The sequence below is a fragment of the Balaenoptera borealis genome (assembly GCF_965194805.1).
Source record: "Balaenoptera borealis genome assembly, chromosome: 8".
Lineage (NCBI taxonomy): Eukaryota > Metazoa > Chordata > Mammalia > Artiodactyla > Balaenopteridae > Balaenoptera > Balaenoptera borealis.
Window position 1 is genome coordinate 11148097 of NC_138865.1, and position 21533 is coordinate 11169629.

General features: G+C 47.3%; 1 protein-coding gene across 5 annotated transcripts in view; it reads right to left on the minus strand.

Moving 5' to 3' along the window:
• Window positions 1–21533, minus strand: part of SCARA3 (scavenger receptor class A member 3) — a 39538-nt gene that overhangs the window by 5988 nt on the left and 12017 nt on the right. For 3 of the 5 annotated variants that reach the window (XM_082402789.1, XM_082402791.1, XM_082402790.1), the window contains 4 exons: window positions 14921–15022; window positions 13582–13701; window positions 12164–12262; window positions 10134–11177 (listed from right to left, as the gene is read on the minus strand). In XM_082402789.1, the coding sequence (XP_082258915.1) occupies window positions 10134–11177; window positions 12164–12262; window positions 13582–13701; window positions 14921–15022 (1365 nt within the window). Of the gene's footprint in view, window positions 1–1339; window positions 6997–10133; window positions 11178–12163; window positions 12263–13581; window positions 13702–14920; window positions 15023–21533 lie in introns of those variants that run through there. The other 2 variants (XM_082402793.1, XM_082402792.1) reach the window with 2 other exon arrangements.

A 21533-nucleotide genomic window follows, 5' to 3' on the forward strand; every position in this document is an offset into this window, starting at 1 on the left:
AACCTCCCACTGAGAACAACCAGAATCATTTGACAGAATGCCAAGACATCCTTCTGAAAGATCTGGAGAGCGATCAAGGGCCAGAATCCCAGGGAGAAGGGAGACTCATTGAAGAAAGCCAGACCTTCTTTGCCTCTTTTTCCTCTCAAGGCATTTGCTGACTAGTAACTGGTTTGGGCAGAGAGGCTGAGAAGCTGAGTAGGGTTTCCAGCAGCTTCACTGGGGCTGGGGCTCAGGGCTGCCAAGGTCCAGGGCTGAGATGCAGGAGAAAAGGAAGAAAGGAAACTGTGTGGGCATTTGCGGTAAGGACCAGGGGGTGGAGAAGCTGAGCAGAGAATTAGGCTTCATTCCTTCAGTCCTGTGGGGCTGGGGAAACAATAACCGGAGTTCAAGGCCAATAGGTAGTAGTGCCCTATAAACACTCCTCAAGGACTATGCCCTGGAAGTAAGAATGTATCAGAAATAGGCCGGGTGTCATGGTAAGCTCTCTCGCAGGCACCAACAGAAGCTGGTATAATTCTCCTTTTCATTAATCCCCCTTGCTTCTCAATAACAAGCGAACCTACTAATCCTCCAAGCAGGCATGTTCCTCCCCGCCTCCCCTCCAAGTAGCTCCTCCGCCCTAAACCACGGGATAATTCAAAGTTCTCCTCACAACATGTAAACTCCTGGACACTGTCTGTGGGAGGAGGAAGGAGGTTAGGGCTTAGGGAGCGAATTGGTAAGTGTAATCCCCCGTCCTCAGCTTCTGCCCTGTGGTCATGCTTTCATTGATGCACTCAACGAGCAAATGTTTCCTGAGAACTTTCCAAAGGTCAGGCACTGTGCTGGGCACTGATGAGCAAGACAAGGAGCCCACCATCAAGTGAATTAGGTTCAGAATCATCCCTTCATTAGGACACCCTTTTATATTTCACCAAAAACTGTTCACACCCATTGTTAACATTGTTACTCACAACTACCCATGGGATATAGGCAGGGCAGATATTATATTTCTACTTGCAGATGAAGAAGCTGAATTGAAAGTAGCCAAGAGGGCTTCCCTGGTGGCGCAGTGGTTAAGAACCCGCCTGCCAATGCAGGGGACACGGGTTCGAGCCCTGGTCCGGGAAGATCCCTCATGCCGCGGAGCAACTAAGCCCGTGCACCACAACTACTGAGCCTGCGTTCTAGAGCCTGTGAGCCACAACTACTGAAGCCCATGCACTTAGAGCCCGTGCTCCACAACAAGAGAAGCCACCACAATGAGAAGCCAGCACACCGCAACGAAGAGTAGCCCCTACTGGCCGCAACTAGAGAAAGCCTGCGCGCAGCAACGAAGACCCAAAGCAGCCAAAAATAAATAAATAAAATAAATAAATTTATTAAAAAGAAAGAAAGTAGCCAAGAGCCTTGTCCAAGGCCACTCAGCAAATAAGCAATGATGCTTTCTTGGCTCCAATTCCCAAGCGATAGTCTTAGGGTAAGCACTGTCTAGCACACACACAGAAATCCTCCTATAGAATAGGAAGAAACATTCTATGAGAGGCACAAACACTATAGAAGTACCACAGGCTTTCTGTTTGGCAAATGGAGACTCAGAATTAATCACAGAGCTGGAAGAAGTCTCAGAGAACAGCTGGTCTTATCCATTGATTTACATATGAAACAAAACAAAACAAAAAACCCCCAAAAAACCAGAGGCCCTGAAAGATTAAGTGATTCTGCCTAAAGACCCACAGCAAATTAGAATCCAGGCTCCTTCCCCAGACGGTTTAAGAGCCCCAGAGCTTCAGTCAGCACTTGGCACCTTCCACACTGGCTGTGGCCATTGCTGTCCCTCTTCCTTTATTCTGGAGAGCAGCTCGGCTTCAGCCAGAGGGAGACCTCATTGCCAGCCCCACCGTGAGAGCCTATCAGCACCTGTCTATGAATGAATGAATGAATGAATGAATGACATGTTCCTGTAGGAAGGGATGTTCGTTTTGTCCCTGAGATTTTCTTTCAGATGTGAGAGACTTTATATGTGGTGATTTAACAACCAAGAGAAATGTTGCCCAAAGACACAATTTAAACAAATATGCAGAGGTTGAACTGAGAGTCAAATGTAGCTCAAAGAGATGTCCCACCTTGCTCTCCAGTTAGGATGAGGTTCTTTGATGAGAACTCTGCCGTCATTAGAACAGGAGCAAATACAAAGTCCCATGACTATTGTTGGGTTATACTTAGAGTGAGGTCCTCAGATTGTTCCCTTACTAACACTCTTGGTACCATTTCCTTCTTTTCCAGTCTGTCCCACACGTGACACCTAAGCAGGGCCTGAGTGGAAATGCCTTTCTGGTATCTGCAAGCTCATGCTCTCAGTGTCTCCTCTTCTGGCTGGGCACTAGACGTGTGCGTCTCAGAGCCATGGCAAGGGGTCAGGATCTTAATCATAGGGCGACCTTGAGTTATCCCTTAACCTTTCTCAGTCTCAGGTCACCTTTCTGTAAAGTAAAGACACCAACACCTGCAACACGTCTTGTCCACAAAGGTTGTCAGGCTAGGGGAGGGACAGATTGGGAGTTTGGGACTGACATGTACACACTGCAATATTTAAAATAGATAACCAACAAGGACCTACTGTATAGTACAGGGAACTCTGCTCGTCATTCTATAATAACCTAAATGGGAAACGAATTTGAAAAAGAATAGATACATGTATACGTATAACTGAATCACTTTGCTGTACACCTGAAACGTACACAACATTGTTAATCAACTATACTCCGATATAAAATAAAAATTAAAAAAAAATGTTGTGAGGCTAAAATAAAACAAAGTGGGTGAATGGGCTTCGTCATGATTGAATGCAACCTAAGAACAACAAGATTACCAGAGGATGAACCATGAGAACAATCTGCTAATGCCTTCTCTGGAACATTGCATCCTAGAAGTCACACAGATACGTATTTTAGATGAAATACTGTGGGACTGTTTCAGTTACTAAGGAAATACTCAGTACCTGGCTTTGTTGCCAGAATATGACAACAGGCAAACAAGATCTTACCTCACCTCCATCCCCTGCAACACCGCCAATCTAGAGTAAAGAAAATATTAGCAGAAATGCTCACTGATGTAAAATGAAGGTAACACAGGTTTGAAACCAAATGGTTAAAGAGAACCAGAGAATCAGAGAGGTTGGCTCCAAGTCTGAGCTCTGTGAAGACAACAGCGCTGTCTGGGGTCATGGGGCCCTCCTTCCTGTCTCCTGGAGCTCCCGGAATGATCAGGCCCAGACTTCTGGCCCCCCCAAATGTGACTATACATTCTAGAACCTCCAGATCTCAGTGGCTACTTATTCTATTCTCTAGAGCCAAGAGCTGCTATATTTTCAGCTTGAACATTCTTCCCACAAAGACACACACTTCCTGGGAAGGGTCCAGGAAATTGAGTATAGCCATACAAATTCCTGTATGGAATCCCAATTAGGAGTCTTCTGGGCCATTTTCCAGGAGAAAAACTGTTGGAAATATTGCTGTGAAGGACTAAAACGGAAAGGTAACGGTGTTTGTTATGGGCTGAATTGTGTTCCCTCAAAATTCACATGCTGAAATCCTAATCCACTCTGAATATGACCTCACGTGGAGACAGGGTCTTGACAGAGATAATCAGGTTGAAATGTTGTCATCAGGGTGGCCCCTAATCCAATATGACTGGTGTCCTTAAAAAAAGGGGAAGCTGGGACACAGAGACAGACACACACAGGGAAGATGTTATAAGGAGACACAGGGAGAAGATGGCCGTCTACAAGCCAATGCCTGGAATAGATCCTGCTCTCATAACCCTCAGAAGGAACCAACACTGCCAGCACCTTGACTTTAAACTTCCAGCCTCCAGAGCTGTGAGATAAGAGATTTCAGTTCTAAGCATCCCCAGTCTGTGGTGCTTTGTTACAGCAGCCCGGGCTGACTAACATAGGGTTTATTTCAGAATGAAGTACTCATAAGCAGAAGCCATAGAGCATTTCAAGTCAATTAAAAGAGTGGGCCAGGTAACCAACTTTTGATGTGGGATCTAAGGGGAAACTGAGGGCAGAGCTGTCCTAAGGGGAGCAAGAGGTCAGTCCCTTTTGGGGAAATGGACGGACGGTAGACAGGAATAGAGCGCAGAAACTCCACCAGGAAGCCCGTGCTGTCAGCAAGGAGCATCTGTCGTTTGCTCAGGTGCTTTTAGAGGAATGCGGGTCTTAGGTGACTTTGGAGGAGAAGGCCACTCAAGGCAGCTCGCACAACACTGGATCTGAACCACCTTGCATCTGAATCCCATTTCCCTTCCTTGCGAGCTGCGTAAGCTTGACTAGACCTCACCCGGCAGCCGGTTCTTCGGTTTCAGGGACCATGGGAATTAAAGGCGATGACGCATGTGCCCAGGGTCTCTGCATGTTTGCTCCTCCACCTGGAGCTCCTCTGCTCATCCTTGCCAACCCTGCTCTACCTGACTTTCTCCCCTGTTCTCAGGCCTCATTTCTGATGTCACCTCTGGTGGTCTATTTCTTGTGTCGATCGGACTGGGCCGGGGGAGCCCTGATAGTTGGTGTGGACAAAGAATGTCGCCTGCCATATCAGTAAACAAAGGATGTTGCGGCCATCAAGCCATCAGTCACTTGCAGCCACCCTTGACAGTGCACCCTGAGAGGATTCAGGATGGAAAAAACCAGGATATTGGCCCAAGATAGTGAAGGTGCCTATCAAAGGAATAATTTCATTAAGCCCAGACTCTTGCATCTTCCCATACATAGAAGAGTGCTGAATTCATTAACTTGAGATGTCTGGTTTTCTTTAATTAGGAGTAATCTTCTGATGTTCAACTACCTGGATTTTTTGGCAAAAACTCCTATATATGCTGGCCCTTCCCTTAACTCTTCGGAACAGTCCCTTAGAGCTATCTGAGAGACTGTCTCCTGGGCTTAAGTCCTCGGTATAGCTGCTGAATAAAACATCATTCTCAACGTTAAGATTGTGCATTTTTTTCAGCCGACATGGGTGCAACATCATTCTGGGTGTGTCTGTGAGGGGGTTTTGGACAAGATTAGCATTTGAGTTGGTGGACCAAGTAAAGCAAGTTGCTTTCCCCAGTGTGGGTGGGCCTCATCCAATCAGTTGAGGGCCTGAATAGAACAAAAAGGCTGAGTAAGAGGGAGCTCCTCCCGCCTGATTGCTTCAAACTGGGACACCAGCTTCCTCTTGCCTTTGGATTCGAACTAAAGCATCAGCTCTTCCTGGGTCTTGAGACTGCTGGCCTTCAGTCTGCAACTACACCACCAGCTCTCTGGGTCTCAGACCTTTGGACTCAGGCAGGAATTAAAGCATCCTCTCTCCTGGGCCTTCTGCTTGCTGACTCACCCTGCAGATCCTGGGACTTGCTGGCTTTTACACCTATGTGAGCCAATACCTTCAATTCTTTATAATACATCAATCTCTCTCTCCAGAGAGCCTACTGGACACAGCATAAATATACATCTTGTTGGCTGGTTTTGTTTCTCTGGAGAATACTAATACAGATTTTGGTACCAAGAATGATTCCAGGTGAACAGAATTTTAAAGGTGAGTTTTCTGATTTGGTCTGGGGTTTCTGGAACTGGCTCTCTAATATGATTAGATTTAAAGATGCTCAGGACTCTCTATCCAGTAGTAAAAGCAGCCTAAGAATCCCTGGCAATAGAGATACCCAAAATAATGGAGACGCCTAAGCAAGGATCTAGGCAACCATGTATATTATACCTTTGAACATTTTGGTCAAAATAACAAGTATGATGAGATTGGCTGGTTGTTTCTAATGTTACTGGACAAAGTGGGGAAAGAGAAGGATGAGCTCAGGGATTTGAATTCCTAGCTCAAAGGCCCCATAAATGACCTGAAACCTTCTATGTCTGCCCTGAAGGAGACCCTTACCCCCTGTAGCCACAGGGCTGAGAGTGCTGAAAATCAGACCCACCATCTCCCCCTGTGACTGGCTGAATTACAATGCGAGTTGAACTCCCAGCCTCCCAGGGTGTCTCCTGCTAAAGCGAGGACACGGACTGGGAAGGAATGGGATCCTGTAAGTTGGAATGGGGGGTGTGTGGGAAGACCCTGATGGAGCTGCGGACCTTGAACCCTAAATTCTGATGCCTCTCCACCCCCATCCCAGGGTATTAACCCTGCGTTACCTGAGGAAAGGGTAATGACCGCCCCTGAGGCAGCTGACAAGCAAGACACTGCTGGTTCTCCTCAGGGTCAACCCCACCACCCCTCTTGGCTTCTAGACCTATGAGCAGACTCAAGTCCCAGCAGCCCCTACAGGTGAGGTACAAAGTGTGACCCGTGGGGAGGTGCACTACACTCTGCGTTTTCTAACTCCTGCAGATAGAAACCCGGGCCGCACGTGTGGGGATGGGTATTAAGGCTGTGGGATAAATCGTGGAAGGAACGTAAAGTTGGATCAGGCGGCATTTACTGCCACGGGCTCACTAAGCAGGGATTCTGCATCTAACTTTGCATCTTGGGGAGGAAGAAAGGGCTCTAACAGTTTGCTTCGTTGCTTGGCTGAAATATGGCCAAAAGGAGACCCACAGTGAGTGAATTAGAATTGCCAGACCTGCTTTGGTTTAATGTAGAGAAAGGGATTCCATGACTTAGGGAGACTGGAATGTTAGAGTGAGTTTGTCATGTGAAACCTACTCACTCACCCACCCTGGGAAGGTCCAGAAGACATGCCTTTCACCACGACTGTGAGAGAGGAACTTGAGAGGGAAGCCCGGGCATCCCTGGCTCTTCCCTGCGGGCCGGACTTCACAGAGGGCACTGCAGTCACGGAATTGGGAAACATAGCCACGGTGAGAGTGATTGGATCCGTGGTGGCAGGGACCAGTGGCGGCACTCAAGCCCCGAAGGCAAGGAGGGCGTGGTCCCTGTGATGGACAGCAGGGTCAATGCCGCAATCAGAATGCCCTGAGTCCTGCAGACCGATGGCATTGGCTAGCTCATCATGGGGTTCCTAGAAGTGAAATAGACAGGAAGCCTACTAATTCTTACTTGTTCTGTGTAAGCAGAAAATAGGTCAAGTGAAAAGAGTCTAACTTGAATCATTAAAACAGACTGTCATAACCCCCAACCAGTTCTCAGACTTGAGCCACTTTAGGGACTGGGAAGGAATGGGATCCTTTAAGTTGGAATGGGGGGTGTGTGGGAAGACCCTGAACCCCTTGAATGAAGAGGCCAGGTCCCCTCGAGGAAGGACCCTCGTACACTACCGACAATATTTACTACTAATCATTTTTCCAGCCTTCCCCAAAGGGCCCTATGGTCTTTTGCCAGGGTAACTGTGCATTGAGCAAGAGGAAATAATCAGAACTTTCAGGCACCACTGGACACAAGCTCTGATCTGACACTGATTCCAGGAGACCCAACCATCACTGTGACGCACCAGTCAGAGCAGGGACTTATGGCGGTCAGGGGATCAATGGAGCTTTAGCTGAGGTCCATCTCATGGCGTCCTATGTGAATGCTCACCAAAGGCGATATCAGCAGGGGAGGAGTTTAATCATCCAGTGAAGGGGAGGACTTGTGTTATGGTTTCCACTCAGGCTTCTTCTCCAGCCACCCCTGTCATCAACCAATGGGCTCATGAACAAAATGGCCAGGACGGAGCTTATGCATGGCTTCAGCAACACGGATGGACTTCCAGTCCCCAAGGCTGACCTGGCTACAGCCACAGCTGAGCACCCCATCTGCCAACAGCAGGGACCAGCAATGAATCCCCAACATGGCACCATTCCCCAGGGTGGTCAGACAGCTACCTGGTGGCAGGTTGATTGCATTGGACCACTTCCATCATGCAGTGTTTTGTTCTTACTGGTTCAGACACTTATTCTGGATATAGAAGTGCCTTCCCTGCATGTAATGCTTCACCAAAAATACCAGCCGTGTACTTGCAGAATGCATTATACATGGTATTCCACACAGCATTGTTTCTGATCAAGGAACTCATTTCACAGCAAATGAAGTGCAGCAATGGGCCCATGATCATAAGATTCACTGGCGTTACCATGTCCCCCACCGTCTTGAAGCAGCTGCCTGGATAGAAGGGTGAAATGGCCTTTTGAAGACTCAGTTACAGTGCCCGTTCTGTGGTTAATACCTTGCAGGGCTGTATATGCTCTGAATCAGCAACAAAAACATGGTGCTGTTTCTCTTACAGCCAGGACTCATGGGTCCAAGGATCAAGAAGGGGAAATGGGAAGCCACCACTCACTATTAACCCTAGTGCCCCACTAGCAAATTTTTTGCTTCTTGTTCCCAGAAACTTATGCCCTGCTGGCTTAGTGATCTTAGTTCCAAAGGGAAATATTTCTGCCAGGAGATACGATTCCATTGAACTGGAAGTTAAGACTGTTGCCTGCTCACTTTGGGCTCCTCATGCCTCTGAAATAACAGGCAAAGAAGTTACTGTGCTGACTGGGATGATTGACCCTGACTGACAAGGAGAAATCAGACTACTTCTCCACAATGGAGGTAAGAAAGAGCATGTCTGGAATCTAGGAGATCACTTAGGGCGTCTCTCAGTATTACCATGTCCTGGGATTAAGGTCAATGGAGAATTACAACAACCCAATCCAGGCAGGGCTACTAATGGCCCTTCAGGAATGAAGGTTTGGGTCACCCTACCAGGTAAAGAAGCACAACCAGCTGAGGTGCTTGCTGAAGGCAAAGGGAATACGGAATGGGTAGTGGAAGAAGTCACTAGCTGTGACCGTCTGACCAATTTCATGAGCGAGGACTGTAATTGTCAAGAGTATTTCCTCATTGTGTTATGGTTATATGTTGACATATATGTATATATATCTTTGTTTTATTCCCTCTCTTATCCCCTTACCATGTAACAAAAAATACAAAATGTATTGACTTTATATCACAGTATTTAAATATTGTTAACTTTATATCATAATATTTAAGTTATGGGATATTAAGAAGAGTAAACATCACTCAAGGACTTTACCTCCTCTTCCGGGGAAGGGGTTAGTGCATTTTGGGTTATTCTCAGGATCGTTATATCATGTATATTAGGCAGAATTATGACCTTGTTACTTTCTTCATTTGGAGATTAAGTATGATTTAAGGAGATGTGCATGCATGTCAGGTTGATGAGGGACGCACTTGTGACAGTTCATTTTTATGTGTCAACTTGACTGGGCCACGGGGTACCCAGATATTTGGCCAAACGTTATTCTGGGTGTGTCTCCATTGTGTTTATGGATGAAATCAACATTTAAATCAGTACTGAGTAGGAACTCTGCTCAACATTATGTAACAACCTAAATGGGGAAAGAATTTGAAAAAGAATAGATACATGTATATGTATAACTGAATCACTTTGCTGTACACCTGAAGCTAACACAAAATTGTTAATCAACTCTACTCCAATAAAAAATAAAAAGTTAAAAAAAAAATCGGTACTGAGTAAAGCAGATTGCCCTCCTCAATGTGGGTGGGCCTCACTTAATCAGTTGAAGGCTGAATAGAACCAAAGGCTGACCCTCCCCTAAGTAACAAAGCATCCTCCAGCCTGACAGCCTTCAACTGGCACACTGCCTCTTCCTGGTTCTACAGCAGCTTCCAGCCTTCTGAGTTGAACTAGGACATCAGCTGTGCAGATTTTGGACTTGCCAGCCTCCAAAATCACATGAGCCAATTCCTTATAATCTCTCTCTCTCTCCTATATCTCTGAAGAACTCTGCCTAAGACAGGGGTGAGAAGGGAGGAGAAGAGGGCATCAGAGTGACAGGCATCTGAAGGGCAGATGGTTGAGAGCACCAATAAGGGGGTGGGAAGGGAGAAAACAAAAGGAGACAGAGTTTCCGAAAGATGAGCTCTACCTATATCTCTCTGTGGGCCCAATTAAACAGATCCACACATAAAAATCCAAATTTGTATGTCGGGCAAAGTGAGGAGCCATACACTTTTCCAAAAGAGGTTGGCAAGGACGTAAAAGCTGCCAGTCACCCCAGGAATTTGCTGCAGGATTGTATCAACCCACTGAGATTTTTTGCCCCAAACCAGGTCCTTCTGTGCTTCCCAAGGTCACCGAGGCCCTCTGGGGGCTCCCCGGCAGCCCGGCCCAGATCTGGCTCTCACCTCGTAGGATGGTGACGTTGCGCAGGATCTCCCCGTGCTGTGTGTCCACGGCCTTCATCTCCTCCATGACCATGGACAGGTTGCGGACGCTGAAGTCCAGGCGGGCGCTGAGCAGGCCGAAGCGCTCCCGGAGCAGGTCGGTGGTGGCCAGCATGAGGGAGACGGTCTTGTTCAGGTAGTAGAGCTCCTCGGCCTGGGTGTGAAAGCCCAGCGTGCAGGAGAGCCGCACGTCATCCAGGTACTTGAGCATGCTGTACACGTGGCTGTCAGTGGCGTTGATGTTGGTGAAGATGGTGCCGATCTCGATCTCATGGGAAGCCATGCGTCCTTCCAGCGTCTCGAACCTCTCCACCGTGCGGTTCTGGGCGTAGTGGGTGTGGTACTGCAGGTCGTGCATGTTCTCCTCGTGGTCATCCAGGAAGGACGAGATGTTATCCAGCTGCAGCTGCAAGCCCATGACCTGCAGCACCAGGTCGTGCATACTCTCAGAATTCTGGCTGATGCGCTGGGAGGAGGCCCCCAGGTTGGCCTGGAGGCTCTTGACCGCTTCTGCCGTCTTGGCCGAGGTGGTGCGCAGGCTGCTGAAGAGCCGCGAGTAGTTCTGCCAGTCGGTGATCATCTTCTGGAGGGTCAGGGTCTCCTCATCTGTCTTCCGCCGGATCCCGTGGATCCACTCAGAAGTCTGCCCCACGGTGAAGTTGATCTGGTGCATCGCAGCCTTGACGTTGTAGCACTCCTGGGTGAGGTCCTTCAGAGAGAGGTCCAGGCCGGCTGTGGTGGCCTGCCAGCCTCTCACCTGGGCCAGGAAGAGCCCCAGAGACTGGTTGATCTGGTGGATAGAGAAGGAGCAATTGCCCATCTCCTGGGAGATCTGACCGCTGGTGGTGGAGAGCAGTTCGTGGGTCTGGGAGGTCTGGTCCAGCTGGACCTCCTGAGCCAGAAGCATCTTCTGAATTCCCTCCAGCTCCGCCTGCAGCTTTCTGATCTCTTGCCCCAGCTGCCCAGCCTCATGGCAGAAAGAGCAGTTGTTCGGGGCTTTCAGCTCTTCAGGAGAAAAGGACAACATTTTGAGTTGCTGAAGGATCACAGGACAAAGGTTGCTTCTTTAATATTTCAGAGCATAATGAATTGGCAAGTGGCTTTCCTAACCCTCTTCCTTTCCTAAGACCTGCTATGAAATCCTTTTTGGAAAAGTCTTGCCACCTCTATGCAATCTTATTTCTACCAAATGACTTTACTCTGACCTGAAATGTAGGCTTTAGGATATTTTCTCCATCTCACCACCAAATTCTTGAGAGTATGTATCTTCATAACTTCTCTGAGGTTGCCAAGAACCTCCCATTTACATTTTATTTTTAAAATGTCTCCCCACATTTTAATATTTGTGCTTATTTGAGCCTGTCACAAGCTCGTGGAGAAGAGGGTACAGGGATAGTTTCCCGCCGCGACTGATGAGAAACGAGTCTCAGAAAAGTGACTTGCCAAATGTCACTCAGCTAATTAGTGGCAGAATAGGACGTTCTCTTCCCACCAAGCAGACCCCCTCTAAACCCTTCTCTTATGGCTCCTTCTGTCTCATTCTCAGAACGAGAACGTCCCTTGTGAAAGCAAGAGATAAAGAGATAGTAAATTGTGCAAACTTTAAGGCAGTGATGAGGAAAGGGCCGACTTGTCAAGAGCATAGGGAAGATCTTAAAAATAATTTCAGATACGTGAAGATACTTGGCGAGTGGACTGCCTTCGGCTTGCTTCTCTACCTGGAGGCTCTGGCTAGATCCATGCCACTCACAGAACCCCCAGCCCCATTCCTGGGTGCATCCCAGGGTAGCAGCCCTCGTTGGCTGGATGCTCTCCAGCTGGACAGGGAGGCCGGGAGCCATGGCTGTCTTTCCCTCGTGCCTTGAAGCTTGGTGAAGGCTGCCCTGCTCCGGGGCACCATGGCATGGGGGGAACCCTGCCCCCCCACCTCCCGTCAAGTAATATCGGCCTTCTGTCACGGTCATTAGCACATCTGGACACTGGACACTCACCCAGCCCTTGGAGATTTTCCTGCATGGACACAAGCTTCTTGTCATAAAGAGCCTGGGCCAGGGAGATGTCTTCTGAGAGAGAGTCCACTTTCCTGAAAACTGCAGGGGAAACAGAGATAGATGAGAAAAGGGTCTTAGAGAAACAGCAGTCGTTTGTTGAGAAGACATTTTTATCAGCCCCTCTGCGGCCAAAACCATTCACTCTTCTGTGGGGCTTCCCAATGGCCAGAGTCTGTCACACATCTCTTAAAAATATATACTTGTGTATCTGTATATCTATAGACATAGATAGATATAATCTTTTTATATATCTCCCTTAAGTGTATATATGTGTTTATACGTATGTGGGTATATATGTACATATTAGAATATATAATAGTACCTAAATTATACATATACATAGCTAATTTCCACCCCCCTCAGATTTTAGAACTAGGACCTGACCACAGGGTAGAATGGGGACAAATAAGAAAGAAATATAAAAATAAAAATGATTCTTAATCCTATCCATCTCCGTGCCTCCTTTGCCTCACCTGAGTCCCAGCTTTGTCTTTAATATCTAGTCCATTGGAGCAAACAAACCTACAGGCTTCCCTTTGTAAAAAAGCTTTTTTTTTTTAACTCTGAAGCTAAGAATGGAATGAGATTGCAGTAAGAAACTTTCAAATTTGTTTTCACTTTTTAACCATAAATTGTGTTAGTATCCAGAAGGCAGAAGTTACCTGAAACTGGCAGCACGCCATCACCTGGGTCAGCCACCACAGTCATACAAACTGCTGAGGGTATGAGAACCACCTAACTTCAGATCCCTGCGCCTCGCCAGCAGGACCCTGACTTAGTAGGTCTGAGGGAGACCCAGGAATTTGCATCTTAACAAATCCTGGGGGCAACCCTGACGCGGGTACACATCCAGCCTCACTTTGAGAAACACAAAGGCCATGGAAAGGGCTTAGACATTGTCCGATCTGGTGATTTCAACCCTGGATGTACACCAGAATCATCTGAAGAGCTTAACTACTGAATTAATTCCATTATCCGAGTTGGGGGGGTGCCCAGGCATCCACATTTTTTTTACAGCTCCCAGATGATTCTAATATGGGGCTGAAACTGAGAACTACTGTCTAGTCCTAGCCTCTCATTTACCAGCAGGAAAACAGAGGTCCTGAGAGGGGAAGTGCCTTGCTCAAGGCCACACAGCTAATTATTGACCAGAAGTTACGAGCTAATCTTTGCAGTTTGAATCAGGCACTAAGAGCCCCTAGTCAGGAAGATGCTGGTTCTGGTCCGTGAGCCACAGAGATCTGTGTTTGTCTTTGTAGGGGGTTTTGGCACTGAAAGGAGCCCTGATGAGAAACTCCCCCGCAGCCCGGGGTGGAGAGCCCCGGACTAGCGGGTTGCTGCTGCCAGCCTGCGCTCACCCAGAGAGGCCAGCACGGCCACAGTCACCAGGAGGAGGGCCAGGAAGAGGTAAAGGATCCGCACCGATGTGTGCAAAGACAGGTTCTTCTGGCAGCGGCTGCAGCGGGGCCCCGGCCGGCCTGTGGAGAGGGGGGGACAAAAAAGAGGCCGGTGGCAGAGGCCGCGGCCAAAGGGTCAGTTCTCCTGCTCTGGCCTGTCTCACCCCATTTTGAACCAGCCTCCGAAAGGGAGCTGTCCTGGATCCTCACCTCTACCCACTTCACTGCCTTTTCTGGAGGTCCTAGAGCTTTTGCGAATAGGCAAGACCACAGTCAGGATCTTCAAAGTACACGGCCATCACACCATCATTCTGTCTCCGTGGCATCGTCATTCAGCCCATGGTGCAGGAAAGCACCTCTTCCCGAAACATCAGCCGTCTCCCAGGGCAGCCAGCCTCGTCTCACCGTTGGGTGACCAACTCCTCCCAGTTTGCCTAGGACTTTCCTGGACTTTAGCACTGAGAGTCTTCTGTTCTGGGAACTCCTTGGTATTGGGCAAACCAGGATGGTTTGCCAAGACTGTCTCAGTTTTAAAGCTGTAAGTCACACATCTTGGGAAACCCCTCAGTCCCAGGCCAACCAGAAGGTTGGTCCCCAAACTTTGCAGGTAACCAGAAGTTCTCCTGGAAGCCAAACGGATGATTCCAGTGTATCAGTTGGTCCTTGTTATAGAGGAAGGTTGGAAGAAGGTGTTCCTGGCGGCTCTGGGAGGTGGCCAGTGGCCAGCGGGAAAGCTGTGATGCTCCCAGCTGTGAAAGTTCTAAGACGGATTCAACTTCAGCTGCACATGATGAGTACCAGGAATGTTTAAATACCCTGATACCCGTCCACGCTCCAGACCGAAAGAGATCAGAATTTCTAAGGGTCGGTCTCAGGCATCCCTGGGTGGTTACAATGCACAACCAAGATTGAGAACAGCTGCTCTAACCTATACTGAAACCCACCAAGAAGCCCTACTGCAAGTAACAGTTCAGAGGGCGTTGGTGTCTCAGATCAGCCACATGCCAAGCCGGTCCTGTGGGCCTGAGAAGGACGGGCCACTTGATGGGCATGGGATACAAGGAAGGGGACAGTTCTGGGCCAGCTGGAAGAGAGGCCCTGGGGGACATGGTCCCGGACAGGCCTGAGGAGGAGCCCAGGAGACAGATGTCACGTGTGTCAAACTCCGACGTCATCTGTACCGCGTAACCCGGGCCCACGCGATGTTTCCGGGGAGCAGCGGGCAAGGGACAGCCAGGACTTGGAAGCCATGCGGACAGACAAGTCTCTCCCCAGCCTGGGATCAGCCCGGAGCCCTTACCCTCCTGCGTGCACGGGAAGGACGGCATGTCCGCGTCGTCGTCAGCTGCCAGCTCCTCCTCCGTGACACACAGCGCATCTCCGTCGCCGGCGGCCGACCTCACTGTGATGGAGCCAGAGCTGTCAGACCCAGGCTGGGGAGTCACATCCACCCCTCTCCAGCTGCCCCATTCTTTTACTGTCCCCACACCCCGCGCCCACCCCCGCCCCTGGGTCCAAGTCAGCCCACCTGAGCTCCAGGTGACCTGACAGCAAGCAGAGCAAAGAAGGATGGAGGTCAGAAACAAGTGGCTGAGGAACTGGGAAGTCCCAACACCTCTGGGGGAGGAGAGTTCATGATCTCTGGCAAACTGGTAAAGACACACAGGCCAGCCCAGGTGCCTTCTCTATCTGTGCCTTGCTCAGACCCCTGGGGTGGAGTAAGAAGAGCTTGCTTGATCTGGCTCAGCACCCTTCCATTCCCTGACAGGTTCTAACGGAAGCAGGATTCTGCTTCTGCAGGGACAAGGGCGAATCTGGCCCCAGCACAGTCCCCACCAAGACTCTGCGTCCAGCCCAGCTGGGGGGCTTCGGAGAGGAGGAGCTGGCGGTGTGAGGACACGGGATGGGCACAGCCTCTGCCTCACACATTGCCTTGTGCAGGACGTGCCAGTGGGTGGGAGGGACCGTGGCAGGAACAGATCTCATGCGGGAAGGCTGATTCCATGCTCGTTCCCTGGGACCTAAGTGATGTATTCCCTCATTCCGAAGATTGCTCCCATTCCCCTAGACACTGCATATCCCTTCCTCCTTACAAGATCTGGTCTTTTTATGAATGACCAGAAGAAAGATGTCCAATATTGGCAGAATGAGCCGGACCTCCAAGTGGGTGTTTGAGAAATGAGGTGGTCTGCATCGAGCTGACCAGGGCTTTTGTGCTGGGAAGTCGGGGTGCAAGTTTATGATGACAACTAAATTGCTTGGGAGATAGTTGGTGGGGGGATTTTTTAAGCTACGTCTGAACATCCAGAGGCAATAAAAGAAAAGATTAGTACATTTGACTACATGCTAGTAAAACAACACTTTTACATGGCCGTAAAAGCAAATGACAAACAGGGAGAAAATATCCACAACATACATCACAGATGAAGAGCTAATATACCAAATTTATAAAGAGCTTTTAAAAACTGAGGGAATAAAGGACCAAAAATCCTACAGAAAAATGAACAAAAGACCCGAACAGGCAATTACAAAAAGAGATATAAAAATGGCCCCTGAATAATTTAAAAGATGATCAACTTTACTCATAAGATAAATGCAGCTTAAAACTACACTGTGATAACATTTATCACCCATCTGATTGACAAAGATGCAGAGGCCAACACATGTTGTTGGCCTAGGTGGTGGGGGGAGTCGGGGTCTGAATGCAAAATGGCCCCAAGCTCGTGGAGAGGGGGCTTAGCAGATGCATTTACCCTTCAACACAGCAATCACACTTTTATGAATTTGTCCAGAATATAGACCTCCAACAATCTGAAAATATATGTGACAAGGTTATTCATTACAGGATTACTTGTAATTACAAAATTTGGGAACTATCTAAACGTACAATATAGGAGATTGGTTAACATACGATGGTATGTATACACGCAATGGGGCTCAGTGCAACTACGCAAATGAATAAGGAAATCTCTATTAACCGATGTGGAGTCATTTCCAGGAGATATTAAATGAAAACAGCAAAGGAGCACATATGGTATGTCACTTTTTTGTAAGAAAGAAGGGAAAATAAGAAAACACGCATATATCTGCTTATCGTTTAAAGAAGATAAACAGGAAGAGTAAACCGAAAAACAATGAAGTTGTTTTCTACAAGGGAAGGGGTGGGGGAAAGGGATATACGAAGGAGTCACAGTTCTCTGAATATAGTTTTTTGTATAGTTTGACTGCTGAAAACATGTTAATATTTTACATATTCAAAAAATTCAATTTTATTAATAAAAAATACTTGGAACCAAATAAGCCTTGCTTGCTTGAATGAATACAATAAACGTACTAAGTGGGGAAAAAAAGGAAAGAGGAACTAATCTAAGTAAATTATGACACAGTTTGGACTCTGTAATCTCAGTCTAGGATGTCATAATGTAGGATTGGGGAAGAAGTGCAAACAAATCTTGAACTTTTAAAGCAATTTTATTTCTTGGTGTAGCATGGGTAAAGCAATTCTGAACTTATTTTACATTAATTCAAGATTCAGCAAATAGAGTAAATGCATTGATGTGGTTTGGACCCAGGGTTCTCACTGTGAGAAAAGGGATACAGAAATATACAATGGGAGAGACAAATAAGAACCCCTTGGAGCTGGACTGAAATTTGAAGGTATCAGTGGGAATCAGTAATTTCTAAAATATGTTTATGTGTGTACATATTTGTTTATGTTCATATATATGTATAGATGCATCTATATTTGTAGCTATGTGTATGCATATAACTTTGTTTGTTGAAAGGTCCAGGAAGCAAAGACACCAAAATAGCACTGAACACCCCTAGCAATCCAGATGTTGGTCTCTAATACCATTTCCCACTAAAAAGAACCCGGGCTTCTTAAAGAAATGGCTGATTCTACGGTTGGGGCAGAGGGTAGGTAGAAGATGAATCTAGAACATCTTGCTATTTCAGAAATTAAGGGAATGCTCAAAAAAAAAATGATAAGGACATATCAAAAAGAAATAGAAACCAGCCTGAAGATGCCCCCACTGGCCAAATCTGGAACAATTTGAGCACTAAAATAATTAAGTATAATAATGAAATTACAAGTCATTGAAAAAACAGGAATCCATACCAATGATAGACAGACAGACAGGTAGGGAGAAGGGAGGGCTCTTCTTACTGCTGGAGTTGGGAGATCAGCACTCTGCAGTCATCACGGTAAAGACCAGATCAGGCAAGAACCATCAGTGGATGCCACCTCTTGGGAGAATTTTGATGAAGAACAGCATATATGTATGCTTACGTGTAAGCCTTTACCCATGGCCTTAAACTGTCTGCTTACAGACTACTTATTAGTTGCAGGGGAGGAAAAAACCCAGTAATTATATAGTGGGGAAATCAGGCAACGCTGACCAGCGCACACCATCATTTACGTAACTTGCTGGCCAAGAGTGCATAACCACGATCGAATCATGAGGAAACATGAGAAAAACACAATGTAAGCATTGTATTTTAAAAAGTTGGGGGGGGGCTGTATTTTTCAAAAATATTAGAGTCAAAAAAGACAGTGAAAGGTGAAGAGACATGACAACCAAATGCAATCCTTAATGTTAAGCTAGAGCCTGTGCTAGAGGGAAAAGAAAATCCATCGAGGTTATTATTTGATCAACGAACATCGGAATACATATGGTACATTAGATAAAGAATTGAAGCACATTCATGAAGTTCATAATTGTACCCTGATCATATTCCTGTTCTTAGGAAATACACACTGAAATATTCAGAAGTAAAGAACCATGATGTATGTAACTTACCCTCAAGAGCTTCAGAAAAAAATTATGTGTTTGTGTGCATATGCAATAAGTGTGTGTATGAATAATACTGCAGTGAAAATCCTTATACGTAAAATGTTACGCACATATAGGACTTTCTTTAGACAGTTTTCTAAAAGTGAATTGACTGGATCAGATTGTAAGAACATTTTAATGTTCTGGAAACAAATGAACAGACTGACACCTAGAAAGGGCATACAAATTACACTTCCACCCACATAGCATATGAATATATACTGATATACTAGTCCCTCCCACAATGAGTCTCATAAAAAATAAATGTCTTTATGAGTTTAACTCAAAGAATCTCCGTATTTTATTTTGCACATTTAAGAATTATTAGTGAAATGGAACATTTTCAAGTGCTTACTAACCATGCCTTTCCATGAATTAACTATATGTAGCCTTTGCCCATTTTTCTGTTGAACTGTTGATTTTTCTTTTCACAGAAGGTTTTGATGAGAACATAACCTATCATCATGTGTCTTGCAGATGTTTCGATATATTTATTTCCGAAAATTGTTAAAGCTTGTGTGTGCACAGTTTTGGGGCCACCATAATGCACTCCAGGGGGAGGGAGAGGGTGGGGAGGTGTGGAAGGGCATTCATATTGTAGCCCCTGATTAAACAGTGGATCCTGAGGGGTCTGTGTTCAAGACTCTTTCTTCCAGAGGGCATTTCCTAGACTTTTGCCAGGTGCCAGGGGAGCTACCGATCTGGGACCACTGCGGTTTGATTCCTTAGATTGGATCACCCAAGTGTGCACATAGAATATATACTAGATCCCCAGACCAGTGGAGGGCAAGCCTGTGTTAACCCAGCACCGCCGCTTTCCCCTCACGCGGACTGTCTGGAGATATCCCATTTCCTTGTCAGCTCTCTAGCAGGTAGATTTCGCATCTAGCCTCTTTCCCTTCCCCTCCCCCCTTTTCAAGGAGCAGACTGGCTGGGGTGAGACTCAAGATCGTTAACCACAGGTTTGGGCGCTGACCAAACAGTAGGAAGACCGTGGCCCATCAGAAAACACTGGGGCCAAAAAAACTAAATAACCTCAACCAGAATGGCTGTCCCAGGGTGACAGCACCTGGAAGCAGCATCTTCTAGGGTTGGATTTTTATGCTGGGAGGTCTTTGGTTCAGCAAAGGTCCACAGGTGCCCCTTGGGCCTCTCACAGCCTTGTCTCCTCCTGCACCCAAGACTAGAGATTCCTAACATCCAGCTCCTGCATTTGTGGACTCGTTTGGTTTCAGTTCCTAATTTTAAGGGTTTTTTTTTTGGCTTGGTCCCTAGGGATTTCCCCTGTTTTCTTTCAGCTCTAGCTATGCATTTAGCAGTTTGCTTGTAGTTTATCAGGCACTTAAACTTTATAACCCAGGAATATTTTAAGTTGGTAATGCTCGAAGTAGAAGCTCCAATTTTTGTTTTTCTTTGTTCCCTTTTTTAAAGTGATGAAGGGTTGGATCTTGCCTTCGGGCAATCTTCACAACGATGCTATAAACTTTAGAGTCGAAAGTACCACTCTCATAGGCAAAAAGACTGAGGTTCAGAGAAGTTACAGTGTTGCTTAACAGCACCCAGGATATGTGGTGAAGCTGAGACCTGAACTCAGAAGTCTTCTCTACCGCACCCACTCCCCCGTCAGAGTAACAAGCCAAGGTCCTACAAATGCTAAGAATCCTTGCTCCTGTGACTATGAGGTGAGCGGGTAGAAATGAAGGGGGCTGGGCCCAGGGCTGGGCATGGTTCTCAGGCTCTCTGACAATGACCCGGAAGCAGCCTCATTTCCCAAGTGCTGTGCTGTCGTGACCACTGTGACCTACCCGGGAGCCAAGAGGCAGAGTGGGCAAGGAGTGCCCGATAAGTGAGGGCAGCCCTGAACGGGCTCAGTCGGGGAGGGACTGTGGGCAGCCCCAAATTAAAGATGCCACCATCACTGCCATGAATGCCCTCTGCTTGTCCTCCAGGTCATGACTACATGTCACCTCCTAGCAGTCTTCCTCGAGCTCCCAGACTGGAGGAAGTCTCTTGTTTGTTACATATTCTCCCACGTGGTCTGTATTTGCCCTTTGTGGAATGCGGTATACCTGTTATTATTTATCCAACAGCTCTCTTCCTCAGTGTTTAAGATCTGAGCGTGGGGACTGTGTCTGTCTTTTTCTCTGCTTTACCCAAAGCCCCTAGCACAGGGATTGGCACAGAGAAGTGCTCAACAAACACAATTTCGCATGGGACTATGAATGGTTTTGTGTTACCCTTCCTGGAGGGGGGTCTATGCCTGCATGTGTAATCACGGAGAAGCCTGGTGCAAAAACCAAGGTCAGCCCCCCACCCTCAGAGATTCTGAGTTAATGCGGGGGGAAGGCAGAGACCTGGGTTCATACCCTTTATCCCCACAACTAGCCTGACAGAGAGAGACAGGGTAAGAAGTTATTCTCCCAGTTTTACAGATGGGGAAGCTGAGTTACGGGGAGGAGGGTTAACTTTGAATGCCTGGCTAAAGCCACAGGGACAGCTAGTGATGAGACAGGCTGGGACCTGGGACCTGGGACCCTTTGCTGCAGGGCTTGCACCTGGACAAAAACGTCTCCTCGAGCAATAACATACAAAGAAACTATAAGGGCCTAAAAATAACTGCGTGCATGCACAGTTGTTGCAAATTATGGACAAAAAGATACCGAAGACCAAAAAAAAACCCCAACTGCCACTTCTGAAGAGCCGGAAGCAAAAACAGGGTGTCGGGAGCAAAAGCAGGGTACTGTGCATGCCCCCTGCACGCAACACCAACCTAAGGGGTGGGCAAAACTCCTAAGCCGCCCCTCCGGCCAGACCCCTGGACACACCCCTACCCTCACCCCATCTAAGGGACCAGCTCACACCCCTTCCCCGTCGCGGAGCAAGCAAGGAAACCTTTTGTTTCAGGGGCCCCAGTAAAGCCTTGCCTGAATTTCTTGTCTGGCCTCTGATCAATTTCTATTGACTGGGGAAGGCCAAGACCCCTGATCTGTAAGAGTGGCAAAGCCTCCTGAATTTTATGCTTGAGTTTCCTCTCCACAGTAACAAACTGCAGGTAGCTTCTGTCTGATACAGTTAGTG